This window comes from Enoplosus armatus, chromosome 2 (assembly GCF_043641665.1).
Source record: "Enoplosus armatus isolate fEnoArm2 chromosome 2, fEnoArm2.hap1, whole genome shotgun sequence".
Classification (NCBI taxonomy): domain Eukaryota; kingdom Metazoa; phylum Chordata; class Actinopteri; order Centrarchiformes; family Enoplosidae; genus Enoplosus; species Enoplosus armatus.
This window is the reverse complement of record NC_092181.1, coordinates 22,631,116-22,651,833: the sequence shown is the minus strand read 5'-3', so window position 1 is coordinate 22,651,833 and position 20,718 is coordinate 22,631,116. Positions and strand designations below refer to the sequence as shown.

The following is a 20,718-nucleotide window of genomic DNA, read 5'->3' as shown; positions in this document are numbered from 1 at the left end:
AGTTTTTTTTAGATGTGAAAATGTAAGTGTGTGCCTAAGTGTGTCTCAGCCTTGAGTATGATTTGTATTCATGAATTCACTGTTGTGTATTCAGATGCCTGAAGGACCTACAAACAAGCAGGTCACCATGTCCTCTGTGTGTGTTTGCCACAGTGTGTGAGTGTGAGTGTGTGTGTGTGTGTGTGTGTGTGTGTGTGTGTGTGTGTGTGTGTGCTCTATTGGGCCTCTTTGTGTTTGTATAAATACAACAGGGATAAAGTACAGTATTTGTGTGTTGTGTCTGCTATTCAGTAACAATCCAGTGTATCTGTCCTTTTGAGTGTGTAAAGGCTGTTGTTGCTATGTGTGGCATGTCTCACTGTGTTACCAGCTGACCTGTGCAGGTGCTGACCCTTCAGTCTCCAGCTGTGGGTCACCTATTTGCTGCAGCACCCCCAAACCCTCCATGACTCAAACCTCCTCCCCTCTCTCACTGCACAAATAGCCCCCCCGGGCCTTCCTTCCATCTACATACAACCAGACACCCCTCGCCCTTGGTGACAATCTGTTTTCCTGCTCAGCTTTGCTTCGTTTTCCCCATCCACCCACATCTGCATCCACTGTCACATTTCCCCAAGCTAAAGACTACTTTTTTAGCAACACGTTTGGGTCTTTTCTTTCTCTCTCTCAGCTGTTTTAAACCCAGAGTTCAACCTCAAAAACCCTTACCATTCCAATTTATCCTGTCAATCTCAGTCTCCCTTCACTCTGTTCCTGTTTCTCGCTCTAAAACACACACATGTGGACACACACCTATTCGAAATTCATATCAATGGCTATACAAATGTAACACTCCAATTTCCAATTCTGACACATTCAGAGAGAGAAACACAAGGACTCATGGACCTAATCTGCGCACACACACACACACACAGATGTGTCGGGTAAAATAATAAGCTAGCTGGAGTGTTGGCCTCAGACCTCGGAGCAATTCCTGATGGACCCCGGTGGTAAAATTTCGTAGTCCGTATGCTTTCTCTCCTTATACCCAGTAGTACGTCTCACTTTGTATCTCCGACCAGAATTGAGGAGAGCTATCATTTATACACAGCATATAAACAGCAGTGAGCAGGTTTACATATTAAATCTTAGTTTTCACACAACCCTACATTGCAGCCAAATCCTGTCTTTTGCTCAGATTCTCCTCCCCTCCATAAATGTGGACTGTGGGAAGGTTACATCTTCCTGCTGTCTGCCTGTCTGTACCAAACACTAGCACCAGTTGACCTTTCCAATTTACCATGTCAATCATGCCCACACACACACTCACACACAGCCAGTATGGACAGCCCAGTCTCCCATACACATACAGGTAAAAGTTGGTGTCAATCATCCTTGTATGCAATCCCAAATGTCACCGGATTTTGACATTCTCTTTACGCACCGGCTGAAAGAAAAAAAAAGTTGGCTTAGCCCTGCCTTTCCTTTTTCTTCAGTGCTTATATAATTTGTACTCTCCTCTCTTCTCAACCCATCTCTTCAGACTTTAGGTTTATTTGTGCCCAAACAGACACCTGCACTCAAATGTGCACTTGAGATAAAAACCCACCAATCCCTTGTTAAACATTACCTCTTATCACCTCAAGAGCCGAACAAAGAGCACAGAAATGAGACGATGAATAAAAATGTGCCATTGAAACTGATAAACAAACATCCAGCCTCAGAAAGAAACAACAGAAGAACAAAGGAAATGTAAAAAAAAAACAAAAAACATGAGAGTGCCATGTAATGAAAATGGGAAATAGATGTGGATGTTCAGTTCATACTGTGAGCCTAATGATGAAAAAAGAGATATCATTTCCAATTCAAAAGAAGAGTGCTGCTTCTGCAAGTTTGTGCCTCTGATAGGAGACAGAGAGAAAAAATAGGAAGCCTCTGATCCTGCAGGAGAAATATTAAAAGGCAAGAGAGAAGGAGGGAGGGATGAAAGACAAGGGGGAAGACAGGGGAGAGTTGGAGCCAAAAGGTGGGGCTTTAAAAGGCAGTGATGGGGTGCAGCTGTATGCCCACCACCTCAGGGTGAAATACCAGATGGAGAAGGGACCATGAGAGACAAGAAAGAGGAGATGCATCATTACTAAATCAGGTTGTTTTCTTTTTTTATCCTGAATGCTGCAGGGTAATCCCTTATCTCACACTCCTTCTCCATTGTCATCCCTTCTTTGTCTTTATCTACCTCTCTACTATCACTTCTCTCTGACCAACAGACTTAAAGTGAACGGGGTGTAAGAGACCATCAGCATAAGTAAATCAGGCTCATATATGAGAGGATACTGAATTTTAAGTGCCTCCTTTAGAAACAAGTGGTAGTCCAGCAAAGCGTTCAGTGCTCCGTGTGTAGCTTCTGCTCTTGACATAGTCCATTCATTTACTACACGCCAGCGAGCGAAGGGACGAGGCCTGGAGGAATGTGACAGATCAGTGGAGGGCAACATGTCCCGGTATTTCCTTGGGCACTCCCTTGAAGGCTAAGACACTTGCTCACAAACTCACAGTCTTGGAGCAGAATAAAAATGTGAATACTGTACTAAGAATATATTGATCCCCTTTGGGAAACTCCTTTGGAATAAAGCACACTATATCATACCACAACATTGCCACTGTGTACAGTATATTCTTAAGGGCTGAACGTTAGGATTATCTTTTATGATTAATCAATTTATCTATTATTTTTCAGTTAAGGCCCCTTTACACTGTGCAACTTTGGGCTGGAATTCAAGACCAAAATCCTACGTGTGTGCTACGACCTACATTTACAAACCAACTAATCTGAAAACGTCATGAAATGATGCAGAATACATTGACGAGCTAGCATAATGCTACTGCTAAAAATATATTTACTACACTCACTTTGCAAAATTGACATTTCAGGCCGTCCTCTTTTCTCTGCCACGATCGGTTTCACAACCTGCCAATGTTAAGGCTTGTTTATTGTTTTGCTACATTTTCAAAACATGAGAGCAAGTTGATGACATGAATTATTGAGTTTGACTTGGTGATCTATACAGGGAAAAGGGAAAGAAACGGAATAAAAACACTAAATTTAGATGAGGTGACACAAACAGTCGTCACGGCCAAATCATTTTTAGAATTGGACCACCAATCATAATGTGTGTCCAAGCCATTAGTCTATAAAATGTCAGAAAATAGTACAAAATGTTTGCCAGAGCCCAAGGTCACCTCTTAAAACTGCTTGTTTTGTCAGAGCAACAGTCCAAAACACCCAAATAGTCAATTTACAACAATATGAAACAAGCAAATCCTCACATTTGACAAGCTAATGTTCTCATACCAATTAAATGCCCCGACACAGGAAATAGACAAATCAGCAAATCATTTGGCAAATATTTTCTGTTTATCTGAACGTGATGTTCATCTCATTCAGGTGTATTTCTTGTGAAAGTACACTAATTGCCTGCAAACAAAGCCATATTTAATTATGCTGCGTGTTTGCCTCTCGCTGCAACTTAGAAAAGCAGATCTCACTTACAATCACTTCCACAGTGACTGACTCAGTGTCCGTATGTATAAGTGTGTGTGTGTGTGTGTGTGTGTGTGTGTGTGCGCGCCTGTCTTTATGTCTGTGTATATATGTAAAGCAATCGCTCATGTGGGCAAGAACAGTTAGGGTCTGTGTCTGATTAATGGCTTAATTGATTAAGTGGCTCAGAGATTGATTAGTCGGGCCTGGCTATAACAGATTCATTAGAACAGTGATAGATCAGTGCGATCTGGCTGCAGCTGTTCCGCCTGGCTCCGGACAGCACGGCCTGGTAATGGACATCATCTGTCTGTCTGTGGATCACAATATGTCCATGGGTGTGTGTGTGTGTAGTATACGTGAAGGCTACACACATCTCTTTTCTTCAATCACTCCAAACAACCAGACAGGGGAGGAGGGAGTGGCGGGGAGGTAAGTAGGGATGAGGAGGAAGGAGGAGAAGGGCGGAAACTATTTTTGGATTAAAGGCCCTGTTGATCTATTCCTGTTTTCAGCATCCCCTCTCAATCTTCAACTTTTACACTCTGCCTCTCTTTCTTCCTTCCTATCCATCTCTATCGTCCTCAGAGCTTTCCCAGTTTCGCACTTGCTCACTGCTCGCCTCTTTTTCTTTGACTTTCTCTGGTACTCGATCCCTCTCTGTCCTCGTCTCTTCTCTGCTCGGCCTCATCCCTCTTCTCCTGTTTTTATCTCTTCTTCTCTCACTAATTATTTGCGAGTACTTTGTTTGCCCTGAAACCCTGATAAAAACATTGCCTAACCAACACACTGATAGCGAAGGGGACAAGAGGACAAGCACACGCACACACAAACACGTATGGCTATGAGTGTGAATTTGTAATTGGGTGTGAAACGTGGCTGTATTTTAGCGAGGCTCTAACAAATGAAGACAGTTCAGTAAAAAGCACCACCCACACAGTCTTTCAGTCCATGGTGTCAATTAATGAACAGCTAATGAACAAATGGGATGTATGTCTGCTTGTGCATAACTGTGAGCTGAAGTGTTTGTATATGTGAATGTGTGCTTTTATTGGTGTGAGAACATGAAACATTACTGGCTCTATAAATCTCAATATATGTACTTGACTTGTTTATGATGGCTTAAAAGCTGAGCTTGACAGTTCAGTCTTGACCTTGGAAACAGCAGCTGACAAAACATCTACAGGTCCATGACACCTGAGCGAACTCCGTCTGCTGATGAAGACCATGTGAAAGATCTGAAGAAGTCTTGAAATTGAACTGTCAAGCTCAATCAATATAAAACTTTATGTTTTTGTTTGAATGGTCTGTATTATGTCTCTAACCTTATATTGATTGGTGAACATCATCTTCATCATCGTAGTGCACTGATGTCTTAAAGTTACTTGGGGAATTAAAGTAAACCAGTATTGGAAAGAAGCACCGTCTTTACGTAGCTGTGCTACATACACACATAGAGCTGGGCAATAAATCTATATAATATCAGTGTCGCGATATAAGATTCAATATCATCTGGAATCTGTTTTTGAAATATCAAGATATATCTTTTCCAAGTATTTAAGAATGCTTTACAGTCACTTTTATGAGCTTATTTGTTGTGTTCTACCTAAATCATTCCACTTGATTGTTCATCATATTAACATTACAACTTAGAGAACTAGCAAGTCATTCCTTCAAATGAATGTGAAATCAACACATGCAGCCTAAACGTATTTACATTGAAAATGTGATGTTTTTTTAATTAGTGGTGCCACCGCTACTTCACTGAGTGACAAGCTACAGTAACAGGTGACTTTGTTGTCATGGTAATTTTACTGTGAACAGAAAACAGCCTCACCTTTATCTACAATCTGCAGTGTTGAGTCCAAAATGCTTCCACACATTATTTCTCGGATGGGCTGTTTATAAGATTTCGAACAAAAGTAATATTAGGAATTTGTTTTGAAATATTCTAATACTGAATCAGAATTTCCATAAAATTTACAAATATATACTATGACAGAAAATTGTATCCATATCACTCACCCCTACACACACACACACACACACACACACACACACACAACATATGCTAAAACAAGCAGCCAATGACACAATCACCTCCATCTCTTTGCCCTCTCCCTCTGCCATTGAACATATTTCCCCTTCCTCAGCACCTCATCATCTCTCCCCCTATTTACCCATCCTTTATCTTGCTTCTGTTCCTTAAATCCAATCTTTCCTTTGCCGCCCTGCCCCATCATTCATCGGCACTATTTTCCCCCTCAATCTCTCTTTTTCTCTTCCACTGCTATTGCTTCAAATTAACATCTGCTGACTGGCCTGCTACTCCAATAACCTGTTACACCCAGCAGGAAGCACTGACACACAGAGACAATCAGTGTGTTCGCATGCACAATAATATTTCATTTATATTCTGGATACTCTGAAAACTGTTTATGAAAACCCTGAATATAGCCAGTATGTGCTAATACAAGCTGGCATATGAACAGCGTATCCTATTGGGTTGCTCAGTTTGGAGTCGTGGAGAACACATTTTCACACAGTGATGAGTATAAAAATAAAGCACCACTACTGAACACAGTGGGAAAACTGTAAAACGTCTGCCTCCATGTACGCCACGTCCAACATGAGGCCTCAGCTGGAAGAAAACTCCTATTCAGAATATCAATGTCCATGCACACTCACTGACTGACTGACTGACTAACACACACAGTCTTGGGTCGCAGGGTGCATAGCGAGGTGGCGATAAGGGACAGCAGCGTGACTGACAGGATCATTAAAACCACGAGCACCACGCTACTTATCTGCGCACTTGACACCTCATTCAGCATCCCGTGTGTTTCGCGTGTGCTCGTGCATTTCATCTCCGTACGGCAGCTGAGCTGGTATCCCCACTCAGTATTTGTCTGGAGATGTGCATTAGTCAGCGTCGATGGTACATCAACTATGTTTTCGCTTACATTATCCACAATAACAACGCATTCCTCCATCCAAACCCCCCTTCTGCTTGTTCAAGAAGATGTTGCTGCACTTCTCTGCCTTGCCCTTTATTGGATATGTTAAGACAGTCATGTGTATCTGACTGTCTACCTTTGCCTGCCTTTCTGAACTGAGTAAACTTGGTCTTTTAACTTACCTACCTGTCTGTGACTTGTGCTTTTTGGTTCAAGCTTGTGTATATTCTGAGCCGTTACAATCCGACAGGGTTTGAGCACACTATTGCAACAATGACCCTCTTCGAACATACAATGTCTAGTCACTACAACTTCCCTGCGCCCAGTTGTCCCCAACAAAAATCAAGTTCTTAAGAGCACACAGCACATTTGGGGCTGAACAGCAGCTTGTTCTCTCAGTCTGTGCAGTTATAACGTTAGCTAATGTTAGCTCAGCAGCTAACGCAGAGAATGAAAGCTGTCATGAAGCCACTTGATCAACAATGATCAAAATAATGTAGTTTCACAATAATGTAGCTATTATCAATAAATGTAAGCTACAGTAAATTGGTCTGATTTTCTAGACACAGATGAATTAAGTTCTTTGAAGTTTACTTTAAGCAAAATACTGATTAAAGTACTTATCAGGGGATCAGTTAAACCCTGGTGAAACAAAGTGTACTATTATTTCCTAAAAGATCTCTTTTGTTCAGAGTAATCACAAAGCACAATATAATGTTTCTAACATCAATGCTCAAGTCATTTTATTTATAATTTTGTCGCCCTCATCAACTACACAGTTTTCACAGTATTATCTGGATGGAGCACTGACCCCCTAGAAAAGTACTACTGGGCCCATTTGACCCCCCCCCAGACAATCCTGGCTCAAACACTGCTCAAATACTGCATAGACGAAGATTCGAACACCCTGGTGACCTGAGTAAAACTGGTGCCTTACAGTAAACAATGTTGGCAGAAACCTGTGTAAGATTAAAACTTTCAGAGCTCCTGTTCTCTGGCCTATTTACCTCCACAGCCTCTGCTTGTTCATTGATTCTTACAAAGTTGTTAGATCCAGCGTCTGTGACTTTTTGTCTGTTTCCTCTCCCACTGGACAACTCTCTCGATGCCTGCCTTTTTGTTGCCTTCTTTTTGTCTATTGACTATTTCACTCGTGAATGGAAGAGGATTTGAAGACGGTTTTGAGTGGGTGTACAACTGCAAAATGCTCAGTCAAAGGCGTATACATGGGCATCCATCTTAATCTATTTCATCATGCTGTAAAACACGCTTGCAATTAAATCCATAACTAGGTGGAACAAGTAGAGCATGCACACACAGTTCGCTTGTCATACGGACACAGTCCATGAGTCAGTTTCCAGTCCATCCTTCCATCACTCCATCTCTCTGTCTGTACACTGGGGTTTTAATTATAGAACCACAGAGGAGCCTCATTACACTGAGACTGAGAGAGACAAAGGCAACAGACAGAGAGGGGAGGCGGGGATCAACGGCGAGAAGTCTGATCCCTTTGCAACTAAAATATTGAATATAATAATTCCAGACACAACCAGTTGTAGCAGGAATTAATCAAAGCACTGATTCATTAGCCAAGTCTCTTTATCAAAACCACTGAGTATTAGTGCCTATTTGTATGATTGTGTGTGTTCCACATGTGTAGACTTCAAATGATCAGACTTTCAATACGAAAGAGATCACTGTAGTCCTATTGTGTCCTCATACAAGGTTAGATCACATTATACATATAAGCATGTTAGAAAAATACTGCCGAACTCCAGCATACTGGTACTCATTCCTCAAGGTTTACGTGTAATTACATGCATCAGTGATTCTGTTAAGTGACCTTCAGGATGGACATCTACATAACTAGCCTTTGGACAGCTTTAATACAGGCTCCATACACAATCTCTACTTCAAGGATCGACTTTGGCTTGACCATAGTTTAGAATTTGTACGCATGGGACTCCTGTAGCCCACTCTCAGCTACAGCCTATATTCTTCTCCAGTATTGGAAAAAATAAGACAATTCTGGTCTACAAATTTGGTATTACATGCAAAACGTAAGGAAAGTATGCTCTATGATGTTATATGGAGTACCACACATGCTTGCTTTAATGCTTTAAGGAAAATGACTGATGGATATTAACATTTTAATCCATTTTACTCCAGCTACAACTGACAAAAAGGTTCATTTCCTTAATGAACCACAACAGCAAGAGTGAAGCTTTTTTTCCACAGCAATCCATGTGATATCCGAGAGCAATTACAGATGGTCACAAAATGAGGGCTGGTGTGCAAAAATGTGGAGTTATTTGGCAAGTAAACCTGAACACACTGCAGTGACTGAATGTGGTGTTTTCTTTTGACTCCAAACTCTCTTCAACAGAACCTGTTAAATATTGGTTTCTGCAGAAACTGCTGTATCTAGCCACCTTAAGCCAAAAGCATCTACAAATAATAGGACCAAAATGAGTTTCAGTGCTTGCTGAGCGCTGCTTGTTGCTTCCACTGAAACTCTTCCTCACAGTCAGAAATGAAGTGAAGTGAGATCCATCTAACAATTGTTTTTTAAATCTATAAATTGCCTCAGTTAAAAATTAGCATCACAATGTCTGTGTCTGACTATTCAGATGCTATGTTTTGTTTGGACCACAACTCCAAAGATATTACATTTACAAAAATATAACACAGAAAAAAGAAGCAAATAATCCACATTTGAGAACTAGTGAATCTTCATTTTTCAAATAATAATAATTATCAAAATCATTTTCTGCTGATCAACTAATCAATTAATTGACAAATAGTTTTAGTACTTAACATGGGTCCAAAAAGTAAAAAGAAAAAAGTGCACGCCCAAATCTATCAGATTGCTTCTTAATTTTACAGATGTTTCAGCTGAGCTCTCTTCAGTGTGCAACATACAGTCAGCGCAGGTCGCTGGTCGCTTCTTTCGCCACCGAGTGCCAATAAACTGTGACTTTTTTGTTCTTTTTGAAGCCCAGCTCTCTCCTTTTTGTGTTTAGTATATTGTGTGTATTCATTTGAATTAACATCAACTTTTAACACCATCTTTCAAATTGGGCTGTTGCCAATCGTAGTTTAGCACGGCACCTGACTGTAACTGTGAAATCTTGGAGCCATTTTTATCTCGCTGTTAAATAAAGAATACTGGCAGCTGCTTCCACACATTGCCATAGATTCTGCTGGTAATTAATTAAGAGCAGTCATTTGAGAGGGAGAAAAAAGCGTTAGCGTCACTGTTCAGTGCAAACACCTGTGCTTGTATCAGTTGGTGGTGGGTTGCTACACAGCATCCAATTTGGCATTTGTTTTGTTTTTAGGGGTCACCAGCCAAAAAGTCTGAGAGAGAATCACTTGAACACACGTCTGTCTGCGTTCGTTTCTCACTGGTTTAACTAAAATCTCCTGAGACGTATTCCCTAACCAACACTAGAAGCTGCAGCACACTGAGGCAGATTGTGGCGCAGATCATTACGTTGCCATGTTGGTTAGAGAGGTTTCTATGGTGTTCCTTGAAGCCTACCAAGGCATGATGCAGCATAATGCAAAACACTGTGAGCGCATGATGAGAGCTGCAGCACGGGAAACAACTTGACTGCGCACAAGGATACAAGCAATTCTCTGATCCTACGTTTTAGCTTTTAAATGAAGGCTGGCAGGTGTCGGGGTCCGTGACACCACAACGCACTAACACACACACATGCAAACACGTGCATACACACAAACCACACAGATTCCACCCCACGAAAACACAATCGCACACTCACTCTCTCCAGGGACGCTAAAATACCTCCAATTAGGCGCGCCACAGAACAACTGGGATGGGACCTGGAGCAAAGACACACGGATGTTTAGACACACACACACACACACACACAGTCACACACATGCACAGAAAGATCCACGGCAGGCTCTCATTTAAGAATCAGTGATGTGGAAAGGAAACATCTGGAAGGGAGGGAAGACGATTAGAAAATTAAACAAATGACACAGAGACACACAGGCATACACAAAAATAACAAGACAAACGTTATTACCGAGCACACACACTTTATATACTAACAGGTTTCATCAAATACTTCAACCTGTGTATTTATAAAAGCTTTTTAAAGAAACAGAAAATTGTGTGTCATGTGCCAGATGCTGTTCGAGTGTGCCAAGCAAAACATTCATTTTTCTCTTATGCTGCTACTCTTTCTTTCATCTACTTTCCCAACAAATAGAGTGTTTGTATGTGACACTGCGTGTGTGTGTCTGGGTTATCCGGAGGTCAGCTGAGTCAAATGCTACACAAGTCTATTCTTCAGCTCCTGACAAAGGCCACTCCGTCACTTCTCAGGGCCGCGGGGCGACAAGCCCTGCTCGATGGAGGCAGGGGGGAAAAGAGGATAAACTGGAGAAATGGAGTGATGTAAAATGGCAGACACCAGGGGAGTCTCCGACAGGAGGCGTAATCAAACTCAGACAGACTCTCCTCCAATCACCGAGCCAAGGTAATCAAACTCAGACTCCGACACACACATACAATGATTAAGGTTGTGAAAGGATGGAGGCGATCCGTCCCTTAGTTCTCTTTTCAACACTCTGTTCCGAGTTTCTCTTGCGTCACTGCTTAGTCTCGTCGTCTCTGCTTTGTGATTGCTCTTCTCTATATTTGTGCTGTCTTAAGCTACCTCACTGTATACAGTACTTCCTGCTGATCATCTGTTCCTTATTCAGCAGAATCAAACTTTTAACTCAAATTACTGTGCCGAACTATGAAGCTTCAAAGACAAGCTGAAATTTTCAAACATCTCTTTCCAACTTTCTTGAGTTAAAGAGAACTGATTTCAAGAAACTTTATTGCCAGGAGTTTGCATTGACTTCTGCCATACAGTAATTATGGAGGTACAGTATGTAGAGCATTTTAAAGGGGAACTTCACATATTTTATTCATCAAGATCAGTTCACTAAACATAAGAAGTGCTACTCAACCTGTGAAAAGAGTTGTTAAAAGTCTGGTGTGGTTCTAGAGGGAGCTTTGTCAAGTTTGAGAGATAACCTGTGAGATGTTACCAAGGTCATCTCAGCTTGGGTTTGAAGACTACAAATTTGAAAGAGTAAGCCTCTGTTACAAACTTGTACTGTGGAATTTGAAAGATGTGAGCATTTACGAGACGGCAAGGGTCTAACAAAAAGATGCTATCAATTGCATTTAGGGACTAAAAGTCAGGACATCTCAGCCTCTACTGTGTCTATATTTTTTAAAAGTCCGTCTTGCAAGTCCCCCAACTTGAGTGAAATACTAAACAGCCTCCTTTTAAAAGGAAGCACTCGGTAAGCAGTGCTCCTATGTATGCACTTAATATTCTCAGCTATTTTTGCAGTTCAGCAATCATTAACAAGCGTGACATTACTGCCTTCTCTATAGAAAAGATAAAGGCAGCTGATCAACTATTGAGCCCAAAGCTTAGATAGCATTTAAAGTGCTACAGTAATTATATCAGCATACGAGCGTCTGCCACAATCTCCTACCCTCTCTGCCTTCTCTTCTCTTATTCTGCCTTCTGTTCTTCTCTCCTGTCTACCATGCATGCCCTCTCCTCTCCTCTCTCCTCTTTTTATATATATCGGATCTATGCATGTGAGATCATAACTTCTTTATCTTGTGTTGTGGAGGTCTCAAGCCGCTTTGTCTCATTTCGTTATTCTGTAAAGTGCAGGTCTTTGATGATGTCCAGATATGCTGAGTGTCTCTGGTTGCATGTCTGTGTGTCTGTGTGTGTGTGTGTGTGTGTGTGTGTGTGTGTGTGTGTGTGTGTGTGTGTGTGTGAGTCTCCCTCCAGCGAGTACTCTCTTTGGGGATATTTTGCTGCTCTAATGGTCTGGTGTACAAATCTACAAAGACCTCCACCACTGTGAACTGAAGAGAAGCACATAGACATGCACACATTCTTCTGGGCAACAGGGAGACTGACTGCTGTTTTGATTGACAGGCTGAGGTGTGTGTGTGTGTGTGTGTGTGTGTGTGTGTGTGTGTGTGTGTGTGTGTGTGTGTGTGTGTGTGTTAAAGAGAGACAGAGAGGGAGAGATGATAGCAGGTATGCATGGAGCTTAATTAATTGGAGTAGGGATCCTCATCTCCTGTCACTAACAGAAATACCCTGAGGCCATTAGAACTCTCTTTCTCACTGATGCAAGCACACACACACACACACACACACACAGACTCAAACACATGTATACTTTAACTAATTGACAAGAGCTGCACCTTGAATCTGACCCTCCCTCCCTGGAGCAGCTGTGTTGATATGATTTACTGTGTTGACTTGATATTTGGGCTCCGTGTACAGTACATTCTTCGTTGAATATTTTAAATTCTATCAATCTGTCATGTTCAGTCTGCGGTGCTAACTGACTCAAAATGTCTTCTGTAACACCATATGTTGTCGGCGGTGATAAAAAAAGCTCCAGGAGCTGTTTATTTTAGAGGCAGGCTGTACTTCCTGTGATTACAGTGTGTGACCTCTCACCAAGCTGTTGAGCTGCTATCAATTGTGGCTGTTCCTGCTCGACCACGGATGACAGTTAGTGCTTTATATTTTCAGCAGTCTAGGCCACACTTACAGGATAGCGGTCAGGGACATGCAGATAATGGATCTGTCAAGTGGACAGGTCATACAGCTGGTTGTGTACCACTTTTCTTACAGGCTTTGTGGATTAGCCTGTGCTTGGTTGTGTGGTTGCGTGCAAGAGACATATAAGAGCTTTCTCCATCAGCAGCCCTGAAATTAACAGGTTGCTGGTCATATCCTCAGTCTACACCGTGACTCACTTCATTAGTGCATCACTTTTTTTCCTGTCTCTTTCTCTTCTTCTCTGTTGAGCACAACGCTCGAATCAAAGTAAGAAAGGGAAGAATAGAAAATAGGTATCTCATTTATTCTGGTGAATTTCTGAAAAGAAAGAAACATTTTTAGAAATAGGAAATTTGACTGACAGCTATGAACTTCTGTCTTCAGATCCTGTACAGGCTGGTTAATGGAATGGAAACCTTAAAAGAAGGGAGACAGGAAATGGAGGGAGAAAGAGATAGGACAGGAAATATGAGGGAAAAAAAGAGGAGGTACAGATGAACAAAAAACACATTTTGCATTCACATGTTTTTTGTGTCAATTAACCTGGTGAACTGCTCATCACTTGATTGATTATTTTTTCTTCAAATGTCCTGCTAGCAAACCTTCTCAAATTTCTATCATTAATATGCCCAGTCTGCTGCTCAGTGTGTACACTGCATTATGTATAATGTCAAGGTTCATACAGCTTTCTAAGAGTAAAAGTCAAGCTCTTTTCAAGGTACCTAAACCAACAATTTCCATGCTGGAAATGGAAAAATACCCCCTTTTCATTTCGACGCCAGGAGACAAACAAATATGACGACGGGATCGTTTCAATTCAAATATGAAAAGATTTTTGGTTCATGCGAATGAGTATATGCAAATTCAAGCATATTCCTAACCTTGAAAACACAACTGTTTAAGAATTTTCCAAATTTTCAAGACTTTGCATGAACCCTGTAATGTGAAACTGTTAGTATAACAGAGAATACTGTGATTCGTGAAACCAAAACTGTCAATACAGGCATCTTTTCGAATGTAATCAGTGTGTTTGCTATGTGGCAGACACATGTAATGTGATCTAAACACTCATATATACCTGTCGTTTCCACGTTTAATTGTTCGTTTCACACACGTTTCGTTTCATTTCTCTTTTGCATCTTTCCTTTGTCCTCCACCTCTTTCCTCTATTCTTTTCCAATCTCAAAAACAAATAACTGAAACAAACACGCTGCTTTATAGCAAAGGATATTTACCCAAGAAATATTTATCGTAGAAAATACACACTGATACACAGAGACAAACACACATGCGCACGCAGACGTTTATGGCCGAAGACTGATCAGTGAAGCCTGACTATACCCTTACGATTCTTAAAAAACACCCAAGGGAGTACTCCACTCTGACAGCTGTAACAAGGTACTGTGCGTATATTTATGTGATTGTGTGTGTGTGTCAGTGTGTGTGACAAAGGATGCCAAAGGATACAACCCTGTAAAGAGAATCTAATTAAAACTCTATACAGCCACAAGGGACAGAGCGCTCCCTCCCTCCCTTCTCTCATTTAACCAAAGTGAACACTTCAGCTGAAGGACTGTTAGACAGTAGAGTCTATCCTCTGGCCTCCAAGGAGAAGCAATATGGAGAGAAGGATACAGTGATAACATGATTCAGCGATAAAGTCTGTGACAGAGTCACGGAGGGAGAAGCAAAAATGCACCAAACTTTGTGGTTCTTGAGAGAGTAGCCTATTTCTTCCAAAATGAACAAAGGGCTGCATGACATTCACTAATATTCAAAAACAATGAATACACGCAGCACAATGGCCATGCACAGGTAATCCAATGCAAATTGATTTCAGAGGTTTTTTAATTAAAAGGTGGCTTGTATGACTTTACCCTTTTATTTAATGCAAAATCACATTTAAACATACAATGCAAAACTATGATTTTAATATTTTTACCTGAATCAGAGATCAAAGGGTAACGACTTTTTTAATATAAATATGTTTTGTCTCTCCTTCTTGTTATTAACCTCAATGTGCAAAACATTCAGGTAAGAAGGCCTCTCATTTGATGAATGATTCCTTTTGCTATTTTAAGTCACAAATGTCAAGCGACAGGTAATATATATCAGCTGTGAGTAACATTTTTACTCAACTCAACCCAACATATTGGTTCTGAGTCAGGACCGCTAGTATTTGGATCAAGTAGTTTACAAAAAATAATGAGTATAAAAATTAAGTTGGCTACATCTGTTTTTCTAATGTGTCACATACATATTTAATCAATATTTCATATCCTCTGCTGCTCATCTCATTTTCAGGTTTTATCTATGGGTTGTCAACAGTAATTAGGCTGCCACTCAAACTGCCTTCTTTCCTCAGCTCAACAAATAGTGCAGATTTCAATTGAATCTTTGAGTGGTGAGTGTTATCTTTTAGTAAACTGGATTCATTCAGCACAGAGAGCCTAATCAAGCTCCCTGAAAGCCTAAAAAAAGGTGAAATAAAATCAAATAATGAGCAAGTATCAAGAGTCTGTACATTTTATAATCCATAATCAGTCATATTTTATTATGGAATAAACTCGGCTTCTTTGTGAGATTTAAATATGCTGTATGGTTTCATTCAATGTAGACTCAACTGATTCTGACTTGCTGAATGTAAACCACAGTAATTAGCAGGCTGTTTGATCACATCCTGAAAACCTCACAGACTCAGGCAGAATGTTTGGGGGATTTTTTTTACCTGAGATGCTCAGGTAGACGGCGGGACTCGTCACATTCTCTCCTGTCATCTCGTTCACCGCCTCTACGTGGTAACGTCCTGCGTCCACTGCAGTGGTTGCCAAGACGACCAGCTGATTGTCCAAAGTGATTGCTCTGTAGGGCACGAACGAGACACAACGAGTCAACAAGGGATTAGAAAACACAATAACAAAAACCGAAAACAAAACTTGCCTCCTTCTAGCGTTGCTCCGTCTCAGACAAGAACACTGCTCAAACTAAGTCTCTGACAAGAGGAGAGTATTTGGTACATGGATCATTTAGAATTCATAAGGGGGGAAGGAAACATTGAATACAGTCATCAGAAAGGAAAGAGGATTTGGAGAGCTTAAATAAATCTCTCCTCCTGTCTCAGATTGATATGTGGCTCATTTTGCGTCTCTTTCATTCTTTTGGCCAGTCTCATTGTTTGTGTATCGTCTTCTGTTCTTCCTTCTTTACACTGATCCATCCTCATATCCCCACGTACCAGCAGCAATCAATACAGCACAAACATACAGCACACACAAGCACACACAATCACAAACACACAAGATCTAACACTGTTCTCACATGAGCACACAGAGATAAGAAACAATCACTTACAAACAGAGTTTGTGTTGCTGTTCAGGGTAGTATAATAAGAAGAGTTGATTTTGGAGGGAGGGAGTCGAGGAGGGTGAAAATATGTATTTGTATCGCTCAGATTTTCATGTGTTTGAACTTGTGTGTCTGGGAACAGATGCTGCCAGGCAGGAAGTGCAGTTTCATGTTTTTAGTGATGCTACTCGTGTTTTCAACATGTCAGTGCATGGAAATCTCCCACTATTCTAACCTGAGAGCTGACACTGAAATACAATCAATATGACTAAAGGGAGAATACAGCATATTAAAGTGAGATGACAGTCCTTTATTCTTACAGACTCTTACAGTCGGTTCCTGTGCCCCCTGTAACACAGCTACATACTGTATATGCTGTATGCTGTGTTCAGATTGTAAAGCCTTGCGAGACAAACTTAACTTTACTGCAAAAAAAAGAATAGAAGAAAAGATATGCAATGTGCATGATCCTGAATACTGCATGTACGATTTGATACATCTGCATGTGTGTTTGTAAAATGTGTGTGTATTATTTAGTGGTGTTGAATTGGAAGCAATGGATGTGCCCCAAAACCCTGATTGGCAGAGGGCCAGTTTGGCGTAGTTTCCACTCCATTTCAATTCGGCACACAAAACGGCACATGCCACTTACATCGACGTGAAACGATACCGTACAACGTGTACCAACAACTTTGTAAACAATACAGACTAATAAACACAAATATCTAACATAGCCTGTAGCGGCTGTGTTGTAGTAGTGCGGCACTGTCCTTGTCGAAACTTTAAAGCTGGAAAAGATAAAATCAAAAGTTTCCCACAGCATCTTGACTACCTGCTGCTGTTTGATTATCAAATGATAAGAGATTTGGCATCATGGTTGCCACCCCATATGCCGCTTACACTCCATTTAGCTGGTTACCTCACCCTTGCCGCAGTGTTATAAGCGGCATGCTGGCACAACCAAATTGAACCCAACCAAGACGATCTACCACCATCCACAGCTCAGAGATGACTGTGTTGATGCACCCATGAACATGAGAACATGATAGTCTTTGCTGTATATCCTGGGACCAAGTGCATGGAGGTGTTGGTATGTGCAACAAATGAAGATTGGAACTGCTGATTGAACTCCATATTGATTGAGGAGAGGAGAGAAGAGAACGTGGGGCTGTGACACACACACACTCCCACAAACACACACATACACAATACAGACAGAATTCCTCAGGTCTAATTTTATTCAGTGTGATTTCCCAGGAGGACATCTACAAGAGCCAGAGCCTCAACCCCAAAACTGACACTGTGAGTGTACATCTATGTGTGTATGTTGCTTTATGTGAGCATGTATGTGTGTGTGTGTGTGTGTGTGTGCATTCAACCAAATCTCACTACCTTGAAATTGAGGCTTTAACCAAACCATTCTCCTGCTCTCTCTTACTTATTCCACAGTAAGGATAGATTCTGCATCCTCACCGAGGTCTATAATGCAATTTATAGCTGTTAAGCCCATTAACTGTGCTGACCAGCCCATTTTATCACATCTGTTTTGCCCAGCACATGCTGATTAATAGACAGTGAAGGCACGCTTCCACTTGCCTATAGTGTCGGAGGGAGGAGAGAGCTTGGGAGGTTCGAAGCTATTAACATTCAAAGTCACCGGAGCTCAGTGGGCGGGTGTGAGAATGCAGTAAGACCAATTAAGGCAGCATATTAACATGTGAATATTTGTATTTGTTCCTCATTTACATATCCCCTTTATATGTACTATTATATATATTTATATATGTACATGTGAAATGACTTGTGATGACACGGGCTGATGGCTACAGCGATTTGCGTCATGCCTTCTTTTGTTCCAAATTGGGAGGTCTCAGGCTTGATTTCCCATAAAATCTTCACATGCAACTTTCATATCAAAAAAGCAACACGGAGGGAAATAAATACAATTTGCCAATAAAAAGTCAGGCAACCGAGATTAGAGGACCTCAATTCATGTGAAATTCCCTTCAAAAAATAATAAAATGTCCCTATTTGTTCTGAGTAGCTGGAGGGAGGTTATACAATCTCATCCTAAGAGTTACAATATAGTCAGCACACATGCAGGCATACGAATAGGCGTGCACAGGAGCTGCTCATGTGCGTCTTTTCATTCTGACTGAATAGCAATGTTGATGAGATTTAGTATAGCATAAATTCAACATGTGACTTTCTGCTTTCTTTTAGTTCTACATTTCATTAAACTGGACAAAATTGTTCTGGCTTTTAATTAAAGACAAACTCAATTGTAAAACTGTGTGTGACTTTGTATGCTTATATGCGTGTGTGTGTGTGTGTGACAGTTTATCCCCAGGCAGAAGAGGGAAATTAAAATACAGTAATCAACTACATCCTATTCCCTTCTCCTTTGCATTCCTCCCTTTATCCCTCATCCCCCCTCAAACAAAAAAACGCCTCTCTGCCTCTCTGACTGTCTCTCTCTCACATCCCATTTCCCATTCCCACTCAGATTACAATCTGCACATTTCTCTTTTGGTTTCATCCAATTTTCTTTGCATTTGTCTTTCTCTAGCTGTCTCTCTATCACACTATCCTTTCCCCTCACTCCACACAACTGTCCTGTCTTACCCCCCCCCAACTCTTTTGAACCAAAGCACCAAGCCAGATTGGTCTTTCATTAAGTATCTGGCCCCAAGACTCATTTAATAAACACTCACGGGTGTCTGCAGTGCAAGACTGACTGCTAAACACACACACATGCACATACACAAGTGAGGCAAGAGCTAATTAGCACACACATGTCGCAAGCCAGAGGATGAGTGAGCGAGTCAGTGCATGAATGAGTGTGTTTTTTAGATCTAAGTGCGTCTAAGAGTGTGTGTGTGTGTGTGTGTGTGTGTGTGTGTGTGTGTGTGTGTGTGTGTGTGCGTGTGTGTGTGTGTGAGTACGTTAGGTCGGACTCTCCTGCCAACAGAGCCCACCTCGGCCCTGTCTGCCCTCCCCCTCTATCTCTGATAGGCAGCGAGCCACTTTCTTAAACCACACTGCGTCTGACACACAGAGGCTCGGGGTGGCGGCGGGGCAGAAGGAGGGATACTCCACTGTAAACAGAGTCCAGACGGCAGGCATTTTGGCAGCTTCATCCACCAAGCAGATGCCAGCCAGCCAGCCACACATCACACTGCATACATACACACACCTTCTCACACGGGCAGTCACACAGTTGGGAGCATTCACTGTTCCTTGCAGCCGTTTTAACCGGATGTTTGCTTTGGTGTTTAAGTCAGAGGACACATGAATACATTCTCTGTGTAACTGATTGAATGTTCAGAGGTTCAAACCTGCTGAACGTTACATTATATGCGTCTGTGGACCTGTATAAATCCTGCTTAAACTTAGGGTTTTGTTATTACAAACTTTACACCGGGGCTGAAGTATTCAAATTTTTTAAGCATTCCTGCCCTCAGAATTGCCTGTCAGCTTGAGTTGTGGTGCGGTGTCCTCTATCTCAAAGTAATTGGTAACTATAAAACTCAGCTGCAGAGAGTGCATTGTTTTTGAATGTGGAGAGGAGGGGGAAAGCTTCTGTGCCTTATTCATCATTATATGCTATGATAGCTTTTCTTTTGGCTGTCTTTCTTGCACAACTGCATACAAAGGCTTAAATAAAAAAACACGGAGTGAAGCCAATAACTAAATACTGTATAAGCAGTCAGGTCATCCTTACTTGTGAAAGTAATATTGTTCTTTTCATTTTTATCGATTTACAGATCTTTAATGTGGGTGCAAATTCATTTGTGGCTTGTATTTAACCTTTCAAATCAGAGACAAACAATACAAACGTTTTCTTGTACCTTCATTGGACTCTATGAGGACAAACGTGCAAGTCGTCCATCAAGAATTGTGATAGTTGAGCTTGGTCGCTTCAATTGGTTTGAATGCAGTGTGAACACAGCTGGTAGTGGAGTATTTTTTTCACTGCTTTGAAAGGATGCACTCCCTTAGTGGCCGATGCCTGACAACTAGTTCCTGTTGTGAGGCTTTGCAGGTAAATTGGGCTCAAGCAGAGGCTGGAAGTCTTAGATGATATAAGGTTTTATACACAACTGTAATGTAACAGTACAGAGTGAGGCGAAAAAAGAGGAATGATCCTGGTGGTGAACAGAGTGAAAAAGACAATGAAGAGAACTTTACTTTGCCAATTTCCTACAACAGTTTCATGTAGTTTTGGAAAATATGATAGATCTGTTTTTGTAATGGG

General features: G+C 41.3%; 1 protein-coding gene across 2 annotated transcripts in view; it reads right to left on the bottom strand.

The window, feature by feature from the left end:
• The window catches only part of sdk1b (sidekick cell adhesion molecule 1b), a 204,180-nt gene that overhangs the window by 87,523 nt on the left and 95,939 nt on the right, over nt 1-20,718 (bottom strand). For both annotated transcript variants that reach the window (XM_070913440.1, XM_070913433.1), the window contains exon 5: nt 15,844-15,977. In XM_070913440.1, coding sequence (XP_070769541.1) covers nt 15,844-15,977 — 134 coding nt within the window. The remainder of the gene's footprint in view (nt 1-15,843; nt 15,978-20,718) is intronic.